Here is a 22,318-nt window from a genome sequence, read left to right on the forward strand (position 1 = left end):
TTTATCCATCTATTGTTTTGCGTGCCTAATCGGCCAAGCCTTTCCTACCAGGGCAACATCGTTTTTATCGAAAAAAAATTGCTTTCATTTTGATGAAAACATATATTTTGAACATTTTGAAGTACTTCAAAAGACCTTTCAAATGAATTTACGAGAGTTGGAATTGATGAAGTTTTACGGAAATGCGAGCAATTTTAAAAATTTTCAGGTTTTTTGGACCTCAAACTTCGAAGCCCGTTTTACCCCACTTCCCTATGTCGTAGAGGGCTCATATTTGGTATGAGTTCATCTCATGTATGGACAAACAAACGCTGAAAGTTTCATCCAAATCGGAGCACCTCGATACGACCTCTAGAACAAACCGAGCAGAATTTACAAATACTGCCTCTTAATAGCATTTCGATGCCCGTGTGCTCTCGTGTACTATCTAGATAGAAATCCCAGCAAGCTTAGTACAAAAGAGTTCACCGGCTTCGATTTGGTTTTGACCATATTTTTACAAATGATGCTCCAATTTACTATTTCAATTTGAACCTTTCTTTAATATTTTTTCAAGCCTGATGGGTTATATTGACCCGAACAATCTAAATTTTATAAACGAATATTGTTGTTAATTCATTTATTTCTGGCAGCTTTAACCTTCTTGGTCATTCAATGTCCTATATTCCAAACAATTTTCCTATCATTATTTAAAAAAATATTTAAAAAAAATCAGGCCTGAAAGAAATTGAGGAATTTTAAAATTATAGAGCGCTTATTTTTACATTGAATGTAAAAAAATTGTAAAAAGATATTATTGAACATAAGAAAAATATCGAAAATAAGAATTAAAAAGTTCCAAGATCACGTGTTTCTGAAGACATGAAGAAATTTTGTTGGTCGGTGTAATGGACAAAAAAAAGCATTTGAGTGTGATTTGAATTTTCCCTTAAAAAATAAGCCTTTAAATACTCAGACATAATTTACTTTACTATGAAATGATTTAATCAATCGTAGAAACGAACCATCTTTTCGGAACAAAAAATTTACAATTTTCTTAGATTATCTCATATTTTATTCATTCAATCCATATACATTTCCTAAATTTCACAGCATCTTCACAGTTCACTTTTACCCGATTTCAATGACTCTTGGGCATCTCCAGCTCCAATTTTATCCAAGTTCTTCTTGATGGTCTCATCGTCCACGGCGTCGTAGTTCTGAATGTACCACTGAACCAGAAAGAATATCACCACCGCTAGCACCATAAATCGCAGATAGATCCAGAAGATGTCGACGACATAGTTCCACAGCGTTCGCAGCGTTTGGTTCATGAAGGTTAACGGAGATTAGATCTGCAATCAGATGGAAGGTTTTGCTTATGATTTGTGGTGACCCAGATTGGAACTATTGCTTTCCCAACTAGGTAGGTGCACAAAATACGCTTTTTCACTCCAATTTACATCACTTTCGCTAAGTTTTGCTAGATTTTCCATAATTTACGGTGCATACTTTGTACGACACGACAATCGGTGGGGCTCTTTGCTATCGGTTTCAATCATCGATTTTCCCGCGCATTTTTCACACACACACACAAACATTTTTCTAATAAATGAAACACACACACACACACCGACTCTCGTTGGGGGTCTCAATCAAAGCGAGGCGAGGTTTCAAATCGGCTCGTTTCTGATCAAAAGCGGTCCGCCTTTGAAAGGCTCGCGCACAAGTTAGCGGTCCCGATTGGGGGAAAGTTGTACAAAATGGTAATATTTCATCAATTTTGCTTATTTTTTGCAAATTTATGATGTTTTCTAATCAAAGGTTGGACAATTTTGCTAGGGTGGTACCATTTGTTTTCACTTAATTTGTAAATTGAAGTCACGAGAATCCTGCTGTCACCTCGTTCTGCTCGGGCCACCAATGGCCAGCAACGAACGGCTCGGCACCAGTAGTCAGCCTCGATGGCCTCAAAAAGCATAAAATCCACTCCACCTCCTCCGCCACCGGCGTCCACTGGCCGCCATCAGCGTGTCGAGTTTTACTTTCAAAGAGGCGAGCAACCTAAATCACGGTTTATTAAATGATATTATTACATAATGTTTTCAGAGTTTCTTTCTGAGCATTTTTTTTTCGCTTTTAACTTTTGCTGCTTTTCTTGCCCCTGGCTTGACTCGATGCCCATAGGTTTTTCTTCTCGGGCTGGGGCAACCCGGTTTTAGCCACATTACATGAGGTTTGCAAGATTCGGTTTCTTGTTCTACTACAAGTGCAGCAGCGGTAGTCGAGGCAGTGAGTGACCGACAGGCCGCGATGTTATGAACTGGCGGCGCATAATGTCCCAGACGGCAAGAAGTATATGGTGCGTTGGCCTAAAGTATGGCCGCAAAAGTTGGTCAGCTGGTTGTGGATTGGAAAGCACAAGAAAAAACAAGAAAATGTACTAAGCTCGAGCTCGAGAAATGATCTCAGAACAGGTTTCGTTGGCAAGCTATTTTGGTGCAGAAACTAGATTATGTTTTTAATTTGTGCCATGTTGGACAAGTCTTGACAACAACGAACATAACGGTAAGAATTTCTACTAAATATTGATGTCCGTGTGCTCTCGTGTACTAATCTTGTGGGAATCCCAGCAAGTTTAGTATAGATGAGCATCGATATACTGTATAAAATGCTTAGGCCCAAAACTCAAAACAATTATTGTTTACAGTTACAATAAGTTCGTCATTCTCGCAATAAATAGCCAATAACTCCTCTCTTTAGTACTGATGCTTCCAGCATAAAGAATGCGTCTGATAAAGAATGAATTTAAATCACTCCCTTCTGTGTCTTTCGTAGCCGGCAGCCTAAGATCGAAACATAAACCGATAAACATTTTGCTTATGGTCGCATCACCTGAATCTTTACGTGATACCCATCTTACTAGCCCGTCAAAACTCATGTGATACTTTGTCAGAGACGCAGCCGATTTAGCGGTCTTCATCACTCACGTATCTGACTAACATTCCTATCCACTTCTTACCACTGGTCGTGGCCGGCGCCGGTATTGATCAGCATGATAAAGGTTTTTGAAACATACGAAGTGGTGATGATGGGTAGACACCATTGCTATGCTAAATTACAGCTTGTAAAAGGCGTTTGCATCTGAAATCAAGTAAAACTGCATAATGGGAAGTGAGTCGGTTTCCCTTACAAGTTTTTTAAATAGTGATTTTTGTCAGGAAAACTGCCAAAATTGTTTGTGAAGCTTGTATGGACTAATGATGCGATATGTCTTATTTTTTCATAGGTTAGAATTGGTTTTATAAAAAAATATACACAGTCAAAAATTGTGGAAATTTAGAAGGTGTTAAAAAAACTTTTAAGATGCAATACCACTTCAATTCAGACTGAGGTAATTCTCTACCCTAAATTGCCTTGACTCCTCGATTTTATGACGTACTCCAGTTCTTGAATAAACGTATTTCCAATTTAAAAAAATACAGCAAAATTTTTCAAAACTATGCCATTCTTCGTTACTCAAGTGTAAATTTTTATCGGAACATGTCATTTAAAGGGAAATTTAATGTGCTTTTTAAATCTACACTAACCCAGATCATTGTTATCCGAGCATTCGTTGGTGAAGGTTGTCTGAATCAACATGACTCGTCGCGTCCCGGCGCAAAACGCCGGCAATATTGCCCTACCTGCGGCTCAAGCAGGCAAAAAAGTGGGAATTTCCAAAAGGAAGGTTGAGGCCTCAACTGATGGCCAAAAACCGGGAATTTCCAAAAGGAAGGTGCTTTTGGAAGTGACATCGAACAGCAAAAAGACGAAAAAGAGCGACGGTACTGTACCGATGGATGAGGAGGAGGAGAACTCTTCATCGCACGAGGAGCAGCTTTTGAAGAACAACAAGTTCGCTGGACTGCCTGACGAGGACCAGGTAGCGGAAGCAAAGGAGAATGAAGTGAAACAGCGAAAGGAGAAACTGCCTCCTTTTTATGTGAGGCAATCAGCAGCAACGATCGACTTTCGTGCGGGGCTGGTTGAACTCATCAAGTCTGGGAAAGTCCAAGGCAACATTCGTCTGTGTCAGGACGGATTTAAGGTGCTGGTGCAATCCAGGCAGCACTATCAACTGGTCAAGGATTACTTGACCGAAAACGAGGCGGAGTACTTTACCCATGATGTCGTCATGGATAAGCCGTACAAAATCGTCGTCAGAGGTCTGTACGACATGCCAGTGGAGGAATTAGCTGCCGAGCTAAAAGTTTTGAAACTGGATGTGTTGGCCGTGCACAAAATGAGCCGACGCAACAAAGACATCAAGTACCGTGACCAGCTCTACCTGCTGCATTTGGCTAAGGGATCGACGACGCTTCCTGAGCTGAAGGCAATTCGAGCGGTTTTCAACATTATCGTGTCGTGGGAGCGATACCGACCAGTGCATCGTGACGTCACACAATGCTTCAACTGCCTGGGTTTCGGGCACGGAGGTAAGAACTGCCACCTGAAGCGTCGTTGCGCCAAATGTGGTACCGATGCGCACATCACATCCCAGTGCATCCAAGATTCGCTGGTGAAGTGCCTCAACTGCAACGGTGAGCACTCGTCAACCGACCGAAAGTGCCCCAAGAGAGCTGAGTTCGTGAAAATTCGGCAGCAAGCATCGACGAAGAATCAGCCTCAGCGTCGTAGAACTCCTCCAGCCCTGGTGGAGCAAAATTTTCCACCTCTTCAACCGCGACGCCAGGTCCCAAACTTGGCACCGTTGCCGTTGGATCCCAGGAAGAGAGCTGAGATGAATCATCCACGGCCGGGTTCCAGCCAGGAGCCGAGACCGCCACCACCGGGCTTCAGCCAGGAGCCAAGACCAACCCAAGAACCAGCAGTTGAGGAAAATGGTAATGATCTTTACACCTCAACCGAACTCCTCAATATTTTCAAACAGATGTCCGCTGCACTGCGTGGATGCAAAACCAAGACCCAGCAGATTGAAGTGCTGACCTCGTTCGTCATCCAGTATGGATCGTAGGTCCCTCAAGCTGCTGAATTGGAACGCTTGCTCCATTAGGAGGAAGAATTTAGAGCTGGTGGATTTTCTTCGCGAGAAGGAGATCGACGTAGCTGCCATCACGGAAACTCATCTGAAGCCCGGTGAAAAAGTTTATCTGCAAAACTACAAGATCGCGACGCAGCTCGATAGGACCACCTCTGGAGGAGGAGGTGTGCTTGTCGCTGTTCATCGTGATCTCAAGCCACGCCGGCTGCCACACTTTAAGCTGGACATCATCGAGGCCGTTGGGTGGAAATTCCCACTTCGGTTGGCCCAGTACTCTTCATTGCTGCATACTGTCCACGTCAGGTGAATGCCAGAGATGGTTCAGCAGCAAAACTGAAGAGCGATATCCAGAAGCTGACACGGCGGAGCGCAAAGTACATCATCGCTGGTGACCTCAACGCGAAGCATGAAGTTTGGGGCAACAGCAGGAGGAATCGGAACGGAGTGATTCTGCACAACGATCTGCAAAACGGATACTACAACGTTGTGAGTCCGGATCGTCCAACGAGGGTGGCTCGGTCTGGGAATCACTCAATCATCGACTTCTTCATTACCAATATGGCTGAGAACGTGGCTCATCCTGAGGTGTTTGAAGAGTTGAGTTCTGATCACTATCCGGTGGTTGTGGAGGTTGGAGCTTCCGTTACTCCGCAGCGGCAACCAACCCGGAAAGATTACCACAACGTTGACTGGCAGCAGTTTCAGCAAGTGGTCGACAGCAACATCGACTATGATCAACACCCGGAAACTTCTGCTGATATTGATCGTTCGCTGGAGGTGATCCAGCAGGCTATCAACCAAGCAGAGGCTGCCAACGTTCGGGAGGTTCCTGTTAATTTTAAGGTAACTGATATTGACGTAGATACTAAACACTTGATTAGACTTAGGAATGTTTATAGGAGACAATATCAACGGACTGGGGACTATGACAAAAGATTTCAGTGAACAATTTGAACAAAATCATACAAGACCGACTTGACAATATCAGAAATCAAGAATTTTCAAAACATGTAAGCCAGCTTGGGAATTATTCAAAACCATTTTGGAAACTTTCAAAAGTTCTTAAAAACAAACCAAAGCCTATTCCTCCTCTTATTGTTGAGGATTCTCCTTTGATTACATCCGAGGAAAAGGCAAATGCACTTGGGCTTCATTTTGTTAGTTCACATAATCTTGGCGCTTCCATGACCAGCCGTAAAGAAACATCAGTTGCCAATAGTATTTCAACAATCAATGACTCTACCTTTGAATTTCCTGCAGATTCCCATGTTTCTGGTGAGGAAGTCAAAGTTGCAGTTAAACAAATGAAAAATATGAAAGCTCCTGGCTTTGATAACATTTTAATCTAGTGTTGAAAAAACAGAGTGATCAGTTCTTTCAACATCTAGCCAATATTTTCAATAAATGTTTGCAACTTGGTTACTTCCCCACCAATTGGAAGCTGGGCAAAGTCATACCAATTTTGAAGCCTCAAAAGATCCAACATCGCCAACAAGTTATCGTCCCATTAGTCTTTTGAGTAGTCTGTCCAAACTCTTTGAGAAGGTCATCTATTCAAGGCTTTTGGATTTTACCAACGATAATAATATAATTTTGAATGAGCAGTTTGGCTTCCGAAAGGGCATAATACTGCTCATCAGCTTACGAGAGTAACTAAAATCATCAAGCAGAACAAGCTTGAGTCTAAATCAACTGCTATGGCTTTGTTGGATGTTGAGAAGGCTTTTGACAATGTTTGGCATGATGGTTTGATACATAAACTGTATTTATACGGTTTTCCAATGTATCTTATCAAAATTATCCAGCACTATCTTTCGGAGAGATCGTTCAGGGTTTTCTGAATGGGATTGCTTCTGGATTATTCAACATTGATGCTGGGGTTCCCCAAGGAAGTATTCTTGGCCCACTTCTGTACAATATTTTTACATCTGATTTGCCTACTCTTCCTGGTAATGGTGTGTTGTCACTTTTTGCTGATGACACTGCCGTTATTTATAAGGGTAAAATAACCAGATATTTAGTTGGCCGTCTTCAGAAGGGTCTTGACGTTCTTTCCGAATACTTTGGCGACTGGAAAATTCGCATAAATGCAGCCAAAACTCAAACCATCATTTTTCCACTTTCCAAATCGGCCCGATTTGTCCCAAAGGATGATGTTTTGATTAAAATGAATGATGTTTCAATACCCTGGTCAAAGGAAGTTGTATATTTAGGTCTCATACTTGACTCGAAACTATTGTTTCGACAGCATGTAGATAAAATATTGAACAAGTGCAGCATTCTCATCAGGTGTTTGTATCCTTTAATTAACAGAAAATCAAAGTTATCTTTGAAAAATAAGCTAGCAGTTTACAAACAAATAATTTACCCCGTTATTGAGTATGCAGTACCTGTTTGGGAGTGTTGCGCTAGAACTCATAAATTGAAGCTCCAGCGTGTCCAAAACAAGGTACTCAAAATGGTTTTGAATGTTCCTGGCTGGACTAGATCAAGTGAGGTTCATGAATTAGCAGAAGTAAAAATGTTGGATCAGAAGATTCAAGAAAAATGTTTGAAATTCAGGGAAAAATGTGCTATATCTGAATACCCCTTGATTCAAGGATTGGTTTAGTTTATGGTAAGATTAAGTTAGTTTTAGGTTAGGTTATGTTTTCTTAATTTTTTTCTTCATTGTACCTAGTGTTACAAAAATGATAAATCATATACTTTTAAAGTTATGAATATGAACAGTGTTTAAATCACGAAAAGCAAACTAAAGCTGAAGAGCCACAGCTGACCACTTATTATGTAAACCAAATGTAATTATTATAAGAAAGATTCAATAAAGTATATTTAATTCAAAAAAAAAAAAAAAATACACTAACCCAGAAGGATCTTTTTTAGTCTATACAAAAAAAATCATTTCAAAATTTAGTGTTTTTTGTAACTTTGCAGAGTAGAACAATGTTCTACAATATTGCATAGAAGAAAGTTAATAAAAATTGATGTATAAACATAAGCGGTTTGCTTGTAATCATAACGAGTAGGGATAATGAAATTTCACGATTTCACGGACAGCGTGAAATCCGTGAAGTTTGGCTTTTTTCCGTGAAATCCCGTGAAATTTTATGTTTGGGTGAAACTGTAACGATTTTTCTCAAAATGATTTATCAAACTCAAATAAAAGTAAAATTAATCTTATGAAAAGCTGTAGAATTACCTTTGTTTAATTACAAACATAGGGTTAGTGATTTTAGACGATTTCGTGGACTGCGTGAATTCGTGACATTTATCAATTTTTGCCAATATATATATATATTTTTTTTTTCAAAATAACGACATAATAAATATTTCATCCATACAGACTATTTAATTATTATTTTTTGTTTACAATTGAAAAGCTTGATATGAACCATTTGATGAATTGCTCAAATTTTTCATTTTGTTTTAGAAACTAACTTAGTTTAGTAATATTTTCAATTGCTGTAATAAAAATTTCGATTTCGTTACAAATATATTAATTTTGCTTAATTTTTTAAAATTTAAATTTGGAATTTGGTGATGAAAACCTTTGATTTTTTTAAATTTGTTTTTTAAATACAGATTTGCAATTCATTGCGGCTGGAAAAGATTGTTAAATCTTGCTATGATATAAAATTCAATAAAATGAAGCAATTCAGCGAAAACTTTTTAGGTATACTAGTCGAATATTAAAAAAAACCGTTCAATAAATGAGAATGAGAATTTAAAAGAGAGCCCACCCATAAACCAGGTGGAATCTTTTTGGAAAATTAGGAGATGTTTTTTTGTCAGGTTCAAAATTATTGAAATTGTTTTTAGTTTATTCAAATAATATATAATGAAGCATAAAAAGCAGTTTCTGTGATTTAAACATAAGATTTTCAGAGTTATTTTAACATTTTTCACGTTCCGCGAAATTTGCGTGAAATTTGGTGTTTTGAAATTGAGGTCCACGTGAAATTTTCAATTTTCGAGCGTGAAAAATCACTAAGCCTAATAACGAGTTATGGCGATTTTACGAAAAAAAAAGTTGGGAGTGCTCAACGATTTTATGCAAACAAATTAATGGAAATTCAAAGTTGTTCGTAAAAGGTGCATGCAACATAAAAATTATTTGCAATTTGTTCAAAAATTGAACCCCGCTAATTCTCTATACAAACTTTTGAAGAAAACCTTTTAGGCTTTCCGTAAAAAAGGAAAAATCTAATTGCACGTGAATCTGCGGACCGCTATTAGAATAAAATAAAATTAATATAAATTAATTAATAATATTTAAAAACAAAAAATTAAAAAAAGTAAATCGAAAAAAATCAATAATTTAAATTTAAAAACATAATATAAAATCAATCTAAAGTTATTCAATTTCTAAATATGGTTGATTTTCAAAAATTAAAAAATGTCTAAATTTTTCTGAACAATCTTAATTTACATAAAATCAGGTAATTTGGATAAACGAGTACGAACTGTATTTTTCAAATTCTAGATTACTGAATCATTTAATTTCTGAAATAATTCTTTAACTTTAAATTCCTGAGTTTTAAAATTTCTGGAATTTTTAAATTTTTAATCTATGTTTTTTTAATTTTTTTTCTTTTAAGGTTCTTTAGATTTTAAATTTCTAAATTCTGATTAATAAATTTATGAATCTAAAATTTTCAAAAATAAATTATTGGATTTCGACGCTTCGGAACTTTGAAATTGCATTTTCATTTTAGAATTGTAATTTTCGAAACTTTTGAATTCTCTTAAATTTTTTAAATTTTCAAAACTTATACTATTTAATTTTAAATATTTTATGTTAAATTGAGTATGAAAATTGTGAAATCTCTCAGCGAATCACATCTTTTACAAGTTACAATTTTTTGAAAAAAAGTATCACAAAATTCTTTAGAAAGTTAAGTTAATCATTCAACGTTTTTAAAAATATCCTTGGCAAATTAAAGATCAATGTCAATTATAAATTATGTCGGTTGAAAACTCATCATTATCAACTATACTTTTAAAACCCTTGAAGCATTTAAATTCAACCACGCAATTAAAATACCTGATAAATAAATGCCTAAATTAAAACCAAAATAACTTTTGTTGGAAATAACCATTTTTTAACCCTTTCAGGCCTTAACCCTCTAACGCCCAGAGCTGTTTGCTTATCGTAAAAATAGTAAATGGCTTAATTTTGGTACAATAATGCAGGAAATACTTTACTTTGACCCACAAACATCGAATTGGGGCAAAAAAGTAGAATTTGAAGTGGTGCACCAGAGCACCATCAGGAAGATGAGCAACTTTTTTTAAACCACAAAATCTCGTTTTCTTCAAATCTATTGGTTCATTTGTTTGAAAACGCTTCGAAATGTGTTAAAAACTACTTATTCATTGCTGTAAGACAATATTTCTGAAGCATTAACTACAAATTCTAAAATTTCTGCATTTTCAGGTTTCTTTGATTGGCTCATTCAAAACCCACAAACAACCATTTTCATGAAAAATGAGGAAAATAATAAAACTATCGGTCTAATAACAATGTTTTGTCTTGTTTATGAATAGTCAAAACGTTTATAAACTTTTGTTTTGATAAAAATAAACTTTTTCTGTAATTTAGAAAAAAATTGCTCCTGAATGTTTAGTTGCTCATATGCCTAGGTGGTGCTCTGGTGCACCAAATGAAAAAGGTTGAAAAACACTTAAAACCGGTTCAAACTCACAATGTTATTCACAGGGGTTCTTGTCCAAGGTTCAAATGATAGCAAAACATTTTTTGTTTCATAAAATTTTGTGTTTGGTAATTTTTACGGGCTTTCGAAAACAGGTCTTATTTATTTCCCTAAAATTGGCCCATTTTTGTTTACATTTCACACTTTAACTTTGGTTGTGCTTAACCAAATTTGATGAAATTTAGGGAGATGTTAGTATACATTCTACATGAACACCTGCAACTTAAAGCACCATGAAAAGTTGTGTCAATTCCGAGATATTTGAGTTCAAAGTTTTGGTGCTCTGGAGTAACCATGGGCGGGAGAGGGTTAATACCCCAAAACAAAATATGATCGGAAAATTATGTTAAGGCTGAGGGATCGCAGTAAGCTATGGTCGCATCCGGTTTGTTTGATTTTTTACCCCTTCCTCACTTTCTCATTCCTTAATCCCATTGTTCCCAATTCCACTTTCCCCTAAAAATATAATTATCTGCCAAATTTACACTGACACACCACACCTAACTGATCCGGAGCGTTTGGTACGGTATGTCCACGCATCCTTCCTCCCCTGTAGATTCTGTGGAATTTGATCCGTTCACAGAGTCCTCTCTGCGGTAAATACAACGCAGTAGGGCTGGCCACTTTAATTTTTGTATTACATTTTCGGGTGATCTCGGATGTATTGCAATTATTAATATTGACAAGAAAAGTGCTTGGGCGTAATCTAATCACAAGAATTTCCAGCATGCTTTCATCGGACTGGCTGCGTTTGTGTTAGATTAGATTAGATTAGATTAAATGGGAAAATTATGTTAAGGCTGATGTTATTTTTGGAAATTTGGATTTTTGGTCCGAAATGGAACAAGAATCGTAAAAGTGGTGAAGTTCCTTTGAGAGTTCCTAAGAAGTTGTAGAGTAGGAAGAGAAGATACAAAAATGGTTGTTGTTTTTAAACAAAACTAACGGATCGGACTGTTCATGAGTGAGGTATTGGTTGGTTAGGTTTCTTTTTGCCTTGATACAACTTAATACATAGCAATATTCGAATTTCAAGAGGTAAAAAGTATTGTCAATGTTGTATTTTTTATTATTTCGTCAGTTATGTGCTATCTTGTGACAACGACCATTTAGTACTTTTCGAGAAAATCGATTTTTAAAGTTTGTTGGTAAATAATTTCAAAACTATGAATGATAGAGCCAAACTTTTTGAAGCATTCGGTTCGTATACTATCGCTTAACAAACGCTCCAAGTTTCAACTAATTTGGTTACACCAGTTAAAAGATACAGTAAATAATGTAAACAAAAATCTGAAAAGCACGTGTCACAAGTGTGTTTCGAAAGTAAAATTGTACTACGTGTCACAAGTGTGCACAGAATTCCCATACACACTAAAATAAGCTCAAATCAATAGTTTAACCGACTTAGAAAGTATGTGTGGACATAAGTTTGTGAAAAACAAGAAAAAAATCCCACATTTTCCAACAACATGTATGACGTGTCACAAGTGTGCACATTCATTTTGATGATAAATTGGTCTATGTCACAAGTGTGCATTGCGATATCCGGGAAACGGAAGTGAGTTTCCAAAATCGGGTTAAAGCATCTTGTAGAGTTTGGTAAGTATAGCAAAACGTCATCATTAACTCATTTTCGACTAGAGGTGGGCAAAAAAAGAGCGAGCCGCTCAAAGAGCCGATTCACTGAAAAGAGCGAAAGAACCGTGGATTACAAAAAAAGAACCGCGGTTCTTTTTTAAACTTCAGTCTTTTGAAAGAACCGGCCCAACATGGCATGATTTTTGTTATAAATATAATTTATTGAATTTCCAAAAAATGTAGTATTAAATTTGTTTTTGAGAATTGAAAATGCAATTTCAAATAATGCCTATAAAAAAAAAATTAGACAGCATGAAAATATTTTTCACTTTACAACTGATTATACATTAAAGTACTACTGGAATACAAATTTGAGCATTTCAAATTGCATAATATTATCAAAAATCTTCTGAATAGTTCAGAGATTTTGAAAAAAACCTTATGTCCAAAACAACTTTAGCGTTCATTGACTTTATCAATTAAATCAGAATGTAGAAAAGAGTTCACAGAATGTTTTCTCCAAATAAAATATCAGCATTAGTTCAATTCTTGCAGAAATAAACGCAATTTTAAAATTAATAGCAATTTTTCTAATCCTAGATTTAAGTTTGGATGCCATTCAATTACTCGAATGTTTAGGTTCGAGAAGAAATCTTGACATAGAGACCGCCAAGACCAATGGTTTTCAAGGACATTTTCTCGTTTTCAGTTTTAATTTTTTTATCAAATAATTTGTAAAAGTCCAGTGTGAAATAACTTTTAAAATCATACGATTCTTAAAAAAACAATTTCATCAAAATTATGAAAAACAGCGAAAGAGTCGTTCAAAAGAGCGGCTCTTTCTAATGAGCGAACGAAAATGAGCGGCTCCTAAAAAAGAGCGGTTTTGCCCACCTCTATTTTCGACCAAAATGGTCTATGTCACAAGATAGCACACAGCTGACGATTTATAAAATTTGTCTGTGAATGTGGAGCTCTAATCAAAATTCAACCTCTACCAATGTCCGCAAATTAAGTACTTCAATGTTTAAACAACCAAAAATGTTGAAAAAAGCTAACGTTTCCCTTTTGCATAAAACGTTTCGAAACCCATTTCCCATCAGTACCGAGTTCGTCACTTCACCCGTTGAAGTCTCGCCCGGGTCTCACACCAACACCAGCATTCGTCGAACCATCAATCCAGTGCTCGTCAGGGAAACTGGTCTACCTTGGCCACGACCAGCTCGGTATCTTCCGAGGTTTTGTCGTCCACTATCTTACCTGATGATGGATAGATGGATGGGTAACATGCAAAGAGAGAAGAGAGCAGAGAAAAAAAAACACAAGCAATTAGTACCAGTCATTACACGCCTGTCGCAGATAAGGAGTTGGGCTAGGTTAGGCTTAGCTCTAGGTTACAGAGCTACCCCCGTGGTTGTTAAAACATGTACATTCCGGCCCGAACCCCGCTTGGCCCAGGTGGAGAGGAACAATTTCAAATATCCAACTCAACTAGTTTTTCCGGAAGTTTTACGTCCACCAGAAGAAGAAAAAAACGCTCAAAGTGGTTATTGGATGCTGTGGGAAATCGTTTGGCTTTACTGATGGCTGGCACAAGTGTGAAATTTTCTCTATCTAATCCCCGTGTAGCCATGGCGCTGCTGTGTGGTCTCCTCTCAGGAGGGCAGAAAAGCTTAACTTTTGTGGTTATGTTCGCCGGACACGGGGCTGTATGCAAACTGGTGGTGTCTCCGGAACTCCACCTTGGTCGAGGTCTTGCGTGACGTGAGCAGGGTCTTGGGCGACATTGAAGTCCATCATCGACAGGTTGTAAAGTAGCAATTAGACGCCATCAATTTGAACACTACCTCTAGAGACTGTCGTCATACTTCGAGGGAAAATGTAGCTCGGACGGGAAAGGAGCTTATGGTAAATTACAATCAAAATTTTTAATATTAATGATAAAATTGCATTTTTTCCATTTTTATAACACAGATAGCTAATGTAGACTCTCTTATTTTGAAAAGAAATCAAGCACTCTCTATGAAATTACAAAAGTCTGTTTCATGTTCAAATTAAATCTTTTTCATACCAATCCATTTTAATAAATCGATAACATTTCCTAAACAGATCTCAACAGTCTTGCTCGTCTTTCACCACCGCAATCAAGGCTCGTGTTAAGCATTGCATTTAGCGAGAGAGGAAACAGCACCCTTTAAGATCAAACCAGCCGGACCGATTCACGCCTTTCGCTAGCAGTTGTAAATTATTATTAATAGGAATTAATCTTCACTTTCCATACATGGAACGCGTAAAAAGGAAAAACATCTGCCAGGCGGTTAACGCAGCTCGATTATGGCTGGGCGATTATGGATGATGATTTAAACTAAGTCCAGATTTCGCTGCATTTTCTTCTTTTTGCCGATTTCAGCGCGATCTGCGGAAAAGAGCCCGCAGTTTTGCCCACGAATGCACATCAAAAGCCACTTTCGAAGGTAAACAACTGACATTAAGTAGTGTATATTGGGCTTCTTTTTTCTCTCTCTCCCTGCCATGTTTATGATGAACACATGGCTAAATAGTCAGCTGTTTTTGTTGTTGTTTTCCTTGCGTTGTTAACCATCGGCCACGTAAGGCAGTAGGATGTGATTTTGGCTAAATCCTAACTGGATCAATGGAAAATCGAAAGTCAATCAATTCAACTCATCTTTGCCCAACATTTAATTTGCAATTTTATTGTTTGCTTGGTTGCGATTGCCATTTAGTAAAGACAATCGACTGAGAGGGATTCACTCGGGCACTCAAAGATGCTCCAAGACATATTTACAGAAAGAGTTTCCCCACCGACCAAGCATTTTTTCCAGTTAAAGTGTGTGATCATGCGCGAGTGCATGCGACTTGTGAAAATGTAGCTAATTAGACTAAATAAAAGGATAATCGCAGCTTTCTTACAACAAAATTCATTGAAAAATAAAGTTTAAACTTTCACCAATGCTTTATATAATTATTAGGGTGGTCCAAATCCGGGTCTTCTCCTTACTCCCTGGAATCAAAAATTGACTCATCACTGGGCTAAATTCCAAATTTTAGCTCATTCAGACCACGGGAACCCCTCCCTCTAATCGCTTGAAGTTTTTATGGGAAAAGTCCTCAAAATGTATGGAGAAAAGCATCTGTTTCATTTTTTTACCTTTGGAGGGCGCAATAGTCGTCCAATCTTTATCAATTCTCAGATGTAGAACCTTCATTAAATTTTGAACAACTTTCCCGAAGACACCATATTTTTAAGATTTTTTGCTGAAAAGAGACATATCTATTTTGGGTGTTTAATATTCTTTTCGAGTCTGCAACATTTTTTTCGTTGAACAATATTTTGTATTTTTTTAAAGTGTTCTACAAAGTTGGTCGAGTTGTCGACCATAATAAAAAAAATGCATCGAATTGATTGAAATTTGACCAGGGTTATGTTTCGATATCCAAAGACGTCTAATTTGAGTAAGAATTGAAAACTCAAAAAAAAAAATTATCGATTTTATATACAATGCAAAAAATTTAAAACCCATCGGCTGCTGGGAAATTGGCTCAAATTTCGGCCTTCGACTTGTATTTACATAGAACATCGATCAACAAATGTTCAAATCGGTCATTGAAACTTTTAACAAAACAGATCAAGCATGAAGTAGAGATTTTCAAACAAAAACGTACCTCAAATTTAGACCAGAGCAGTTCTCTCAGATTTCGGTCGTTCGATTTTTTTGTTTTTTTTTTTAATCAGGCTGAAACTTTTTTGGTGCCTTCGGTATGCCCAAAGAAGCCATTTTGCATCATTAGTTTGTCCATATAATTTTCCATACAAATTTGGCGGCTGTCCATACAAAAATGATGTATGAAAATTCAAAAATCTGTATCTTTTGAAGGAATTTTTTGATCGATTTGGTGTCTTCGGCAAAGTTGTAGGTATGGATAAGGACTACATTGAAAAACAAATATACAAGGTAAAAAAATTTGGTGATTTTTTATTTAATTTTTTGTCACTAAAACTTGATTTAAAAAAAAACACTATTTTAATTTTTTTTATATGTTTTAGAGGACATAAAATGCCATCTTTTCAGAAATTTCAGGTTGAGCAAAAAATCTTTGACCGCGTTATGAATTTTTTTATGAATACTGATTTTTTCAAAAATCGAAATATTGGTCGCAAAAATTTTTAACCTTCATTTTTCGATGTAAAATCAAACTTGGAATCAAAACGTACACTAGTAAAATTTTAATAAAGTGCACCGTTTTCAAGTTAAATTCATTTTTAGGTGACTTTTTTGAAAATAGTCACAGTTTTTCATTTTTTTAAATTAGTGCACATGTTTGCCCACCTTTGAAAAAAATATTTTTGAAAGGATGAGAAAATTCTCTATATTTTGCTTTTTTAAACTTTGTTGATACGACCCTTAGTTGCTGAGATATTGCCAGGCAAGTGTTTAAAAACAGGAAAATTGATGTTTTCTAAGTTTCACCCAAACAACCCACCATTTTCTAATGTCGATATCTCAGCAACTAATGGTCCGATTTACAATGATAAAATATGAAACATTCGTGAAATTTTCCGATCTTTTCGAAAACAATGTTTTCAATTTTTTTAAATCGAGAATAACATTTTAAAAGGGCCAAACATTCAATATTTCGCCATTTTTAAATGTTTGTCTTGTTTTTAAAATTTCGAAAATATTGTTTTCGAAAAGATTGGATAATTTTACGAATGTTTAATTTTTTAACATTGTGAATCGGACCATTAGTTGCTGAGATATCGACATTAGAAAAAGGTGGGTTGTTTGGGTGAGACTTAGAAAACATTTCGATTTTTTGAAGAAATCAGTATTGATTAAAAAATTCATAACTCGGTCAAAGAATTTTTGCACAACCTCCTTTAAAACATATCCAAAAAATAGTGTTTTTTTGCAAATCAAGTTTTAGTGACAAAAAGTTAAATAAAAAATCACCAAATTATTTTACCGTGTATAATTTTTTTTCAGTGTAGTCCATATCCAAACCTACAACTTTGCCCAAGACACCAAATCGATCAAAAAATTCCTTCAAAAGATACAGATTTTTGAATTTTCATACATCATTTTTGTATGGACAGCTGCCAAATTTGTATGAAAAATTATATGGACAATCTAATGATGCAAAATGGCTTTTTTGGGCATACCGAAGGCACCAAAAAAGTGTCAGTCGAATTAAAAAATACAAAAATTAAAATTCAATAAAAAGGCCAATCAATCCTGAAATTCAACAACTACACAGAAAAAAATATCATGTTAATATTACATCTGGGAAGGGGTACATCTTTTATGTCAGAAAAAATTGTAATTTTACCTCTGGAAATGTGTAATTTTACCACTTTTTTGGTGTAATGTAATTTTTTCAGTCTAAATTCAGGTAAAATTTCATCAAAAAGGAATTCTCATTATTTTTTTTCTGTGTACCTAATTGAAAAAATATCGTTTGGATGAAATTATCATCACTTTTACCACGATTTCACTCATTTTGAATTATTTTGAGTATCAGTGAAAATTCCATGTACAGTTCAGCAAAAAAAATTTTTCGCCGTTTATTCAAACTCGGTTTATTCAAGATTAAATTACTTGGACTTTATAATATTATTTTGATCTTAAAAAACAGCCAATTTCTAAAACATTGTAGTTTTTTCTTAAAACCGTAAAATTTCCACGAAACTTGATGGTCTCTGATGGTAAAATTTCCGCGAAATTTTGTGTTTTGGAATAATAGTCTCCGTGAAAATTGATTTTTTTTTTTGCGTGAAAAATCACTACGCTTATTTATAAGTTATAAGCAATCCTCTTCGAAAACCGGAAATGGGTTTTACCGTTGTATTATATATTAAGCTGACATTTTTGGGAGCCTTCCCTACGACCGAAGTACATTTTTTTGCATCTTTCCCATACAAGTCTTCGAAAAATTTTGGCCGTTGTACTTTTTTATTCTTTCGAACCTATTTGAAAAAGTTTGAGCATATTGCGCCTTTCTTAGCACCGTTGTTACCAAAATTACCATGTTTTCAATGATTTTTACCATAATTTGTAAAATAAGACATCAAAATTGTTTGAGATTTGGCAGAAACTTCTTCAACAATTATTTTCCACCAACTGTTATTATTGGAATAATAGAAAAATACGTTTTGAGATGTTTTTAGCACAAAAAAGAAGCGTAAAATTTCGAATATTTCCCAATGCGCTCCCCTCCCCCTCCCCATTTAAAATTGGCAAAAATGTCAAGGGAAATGCAAGTGCAGTCAGTCAAAATAACTGAAAATGAATTCCCCACGTTTAAAACCATGTTTGGCATCTTTGGGTTTATTCAAAAAAAAAATTAATTTTTGGAAAATTTTCGTTGTACACTACCACAAAAAGTTTTTTTCGCTTTCGTATTTTTCTTTTCATCAAATTTTACATTTGAAAAAACAAATGGTTGCAAAACAACTGAACTAATGTAAAATGCATTTTAAAACATTTTTTCATACATATGTTGAGACTATGGCTTGTTATTCATTTTTTTATTTTTTTATTTTTGAAAAAAAAAAAACGTTTCTAAAAACAAGGATTACAAATAAATGTTCAGAGAGAATTTTGAGCTTGAAATATTGTTGAATTTTTTTTTTGTACTAAAAAATTACATTAGGAAACTTATAAACTGGTTCTAATACTAGTGATTTTTGTGTGTTTATGCTAATAAAATGATTTTTTTCAACTAGACAGTCACTAACGTCATGATTCAAATTCCCGGACGCTTCGAAACTCGGACACCTCATCTTGTTTTATCAATTATTTGGATATAAGGTCGCATATTAATTGCCAAAACTGTGTTATTTGATGAATTCTAACATTAACTATTTAAAATTTGTTTGGACGCTGTAGTCAATGCCAAAATAATTGAATAAAATAAAAAATAAAGTTTACCAAAAAAGTGAAACATTTCACTGAAACATTTCATTGACGTCTGAAGCACCGGGAAAGCAAAGCAACAAATTATGGTTCTGATTTCCTTCAATTCTAGCAAAAGTTATGCAATGTTTTTTTATGTTTTGATGTTAACAGCTTACTTGAGACCTAAAGAATGCCATTCACTAAAATTTCAGTCCAAATTTGTGCGATTTAAAGAAAAAAAAACGAGTGTCCAGAATTCGAAGTAAATGTGTCCGGATTTCGAATCAGCTTCTATCAGTGTCCGGGATTCGAAGTACAACAAGTAATTTTAATTATAAAATTCTGATTAAAATGGTTAGAAAAAACATATTTTGAATGCATTCTCTTAAAATCGACTGGTTATTCTACATCCTGATGACATTTATACATTTCCAACTTCAGAGAAAAAAAAATGAATATTGATATGTTGAAAATTTGGTAGGTTGAATATTACCACTTTTTTTTAGTAATATTACATAAAAAAATGTGTGAAAATGAGAACCTGATGAATATTCATCAATAACTGATGAAAATTCATAATTTTCTGGGGTAAAATTAGTCTTTTTTTATGACACAAAATCCGTCACCATTTCCTGATGAATATTACCAACTTTTTTTTCTTTACTACATGATTTTTTCCAAGCTAAAACAAGAATGATATGCTACTAAGTGTCCGGATTTCGAATCATGACGTTAGAACTCCAGCGTAAAAAATCGTGCTCATCCCATCGCAACTCCACCCAATCACGATCGCCCGCACTTCCTGCCCGAACACTACTGGTTGTTGCATTTGCAACAAATTAATACCTCCACCAGCAAAACATCGCCCATCAACCCGTTCGCCATCCCGAACGTGGCGCGAAAAGCGCTGAAAAGAAAAACCCGCTTGCACAAAAGTTACTGACCTCTCCGGGGTCTCCGGACAGAACTTCGCGTCATGCACAAAGACCCGCTGGTCGTCGTCGAGACCATCACGTGAAGCGGGGGGAAAAAGAAGAACCTAATGTCTACCCTTTTTGTGGACTTTTTTCGGTGGGCTACCGTAATGACCCCTCCGCGCAGGTCTTGGGGGAATTTGCGGATCAATCAAATAAAAGCAGGAAGCCCAAAAGAGTTGGAGCCCGGGGGGGCGTAACTGACACGACTCTCCCAGTCCGCTGTAGACGGACCTTAAACTGCATAATTACATCAAGCTGTGGGTCTTACCTTTGAAGCCTGGTTGATCATTTCCGGAAGCCCGATTGGTTGATTAACTGCTTGAGGAGCTGGTTATTGTTGTTGTTTTTTTTTCGGGGGATAGTCAAACAAATCTTCAATTACGCGGCCTCCAGGCCTTAAAGTTGTTGCAACAACGCCCGCTCGAGGATTTCGAGCGAAAATTGGCTGGTTGGTGGAGGTGTGTGCTCACCATGTGTGTTCGAAACTACTCTTCAAATCATCATTTCTCGAATTCACCGACCCTAACACGGTGGATTATTAGCTGGGCCGACTTTGGCGTGTTGCGCCAACTCCAACTCTATCATCAAAGAGAGAGTCTACGACGAGTTGACGACTTGGACTTCAACCGTGGTAAATCCCTGTTGTTTCTCGCTTGGTGTTATGCTTGCTGAAGGCAGTTGTTATGATGTTTCACTGTTTTGCATTCAACGACACTAAACGCAGACAGCTCTCTTCGCTGCACCGGAATTCAAAGAACTGAACACTGCGCAGACAATACCGTGAAGTCGCATGAACACGGTCTCTTCATACGAAAAAAAAACTTCACTTCACTTCAACCACTCTCACCACACTTGACCACAACCACTCTAGAACAATCCTCCCACAGAGAACTCCCTTCTTTTTTTTCGAAACACCCTATTACCTATTACGGATTGCGATTCGGACTCCACGATACCGCGATACGTTCCGTTTGTATGGGGTACCCGCGTAGATCTGAACCTCACGAACGCTACTCTGGAACTGACTGAGCGCGGTCGAGTGGTTGGTTGGTTGGGCTGGCGACGGCGACGACCGAACGATCGCGACGGCGCGGTGTGTTATGAAATTGGAGTGAAGAGTGAAGAAAAAAAAACTTGCTGGGGTCTCGCGCGCTTGGAGTTGAAGACGCGGACGGACGGACGGTGGAGCCAGGTTTGCCACCAATACCACAGCACGGGTGCACGGAGACACGGTGTGGCGAAAGGGAGGTTTTTGAGGGATCGTTCTTAATTCGAATAGTCCGGTAACAAGTTTGAAAATTGTTTTTTGCCTTCAGGCACTTACAAACTTCCAATACATTTTCTACATTACGCATTCAACAATTTTCATCGGCCCGATAAAATATCCCTTACCCCCATCTCCAAACCACCCTAAAACCTTCCGTTTGCTTTTAAAAGTCGCGTGGGTTCCCCGCATTTTTGCCATTAATAAACAAAAAAAACTTACCTACCAAATCCCCACGGGACTGTATGGGCGTAGCCTTGGAGCACAGTGTGGAAATTTACGTTCTTAAATATTTTTGGTTGTATCGGGCAGAGCAGAAAATCTCAGGTGTCATGACGTGAAAATCGGCGAATTTATTATCTCCATTCACTGAATCGCAAAACGGTGACATAAACAAACCCGACTCTGTAGTTGAACAACGCTCATTAGACGTTGCACGCACACACATAAATAAATAAGTTTTTACTCAAAAAGATTGTATTTATGCGTGGAAATGTTATTTTGAATATAAGTTATGGTTGTTTTAAGTGTTTTGCACAGTCTAGACCCATTCAATTGTTTAAAAATAGTCAAAATAGTGTTTAAAGAGGATTTTATAAGTCAGTCATTTGACACGAATTGAGTGAGTGTATCTCTTTTTACACGTCTCTCATTCTCCAGCAGCCGACCAGCACGAGTCAGGTGGCAGTGGTTGAACAGACACAGTAGGCTAACAGTCACAAGCTAGCAGTGAACTGAAATTTTGGTTTGCTTAATGTGCACGCTGGGTTGGAAACTTTTGGCAGGCCTGGTATCAGGCAACACTCAAATTGTCTAAGAATATTGAATTGACCATTGTGGTACCC

At 36.6% G+C, this 22,318-nt stretch overlaps 2 protein-coding genes across 4 annotated transcripts in view; both read right to left on the reverse strand.

Annotated features, from left to right (window-relative positions):
- Positions 1 to 21,271, reverse strand: part of LOC6042318 (adhesive plaque matrix protein) — a 124,306-nt gene extending 103,035 nt beyond the window's left edge. The window contains exon 1 of one of the 2 annotated variants that reach the window (XM_038261715.1): positions 21,133 to 21,271. The gene's annotated coding sequence lies outside the window, so the exon portion shown is untranslated. The remainder of the gene's footprint in view (positions 1 to 21,132) is intronic. The other variant, XM_038261716.1, reaches the window with a different exon arrangement.
- LOC119769411 overlaps positions 1,032 to 22,318 on the reverse strand; it is a 39,436-nt gene continuing 18,149 nt past the window's right edge. Inside the window, exons 1-2 of one of the 2 annotated variants that reach the window (XM_038261719.1) lie at positions 20,478 to 21,122; positions 1,032 to 1,334 (exon numbers count right to left, since the gene is read on the reverse strand). In XM_038261719.1, the coding sequence (XP_038117647.1) occupies positions 1,098 to 1,313 (216 nt within the window). In that variant the 5' untranslated portion in view covers positions 1,314 to 1,334; positions 20,478 to 21,122 and the 3' untranslated portion in view covers positions 1,032 to 1,097. Of the gene's footprint in view, positions 1,335 to 20,477; positions 21,123 to 22,318 lie in introns of those variants that run through there. The other variant, XM_038261718.1, reaches the window with a different exon arrangement.

The sequence above is a fragment of the Culex quinquefasciatus genome, chromosome 3 (genome assembly GCF_015732765.1).
Source record: "Culex quinquefasciatus strain JHB chromosome 3, VPISU_Cqui_1.0_pri_paternal, whole genome shotgun sequence".
Lineage (NCBI taxonomy): Eukaryota > Metazoa > Arthropoda > Insecta > Diptera > Culicidae > Culex > Culex quinquefasciatus.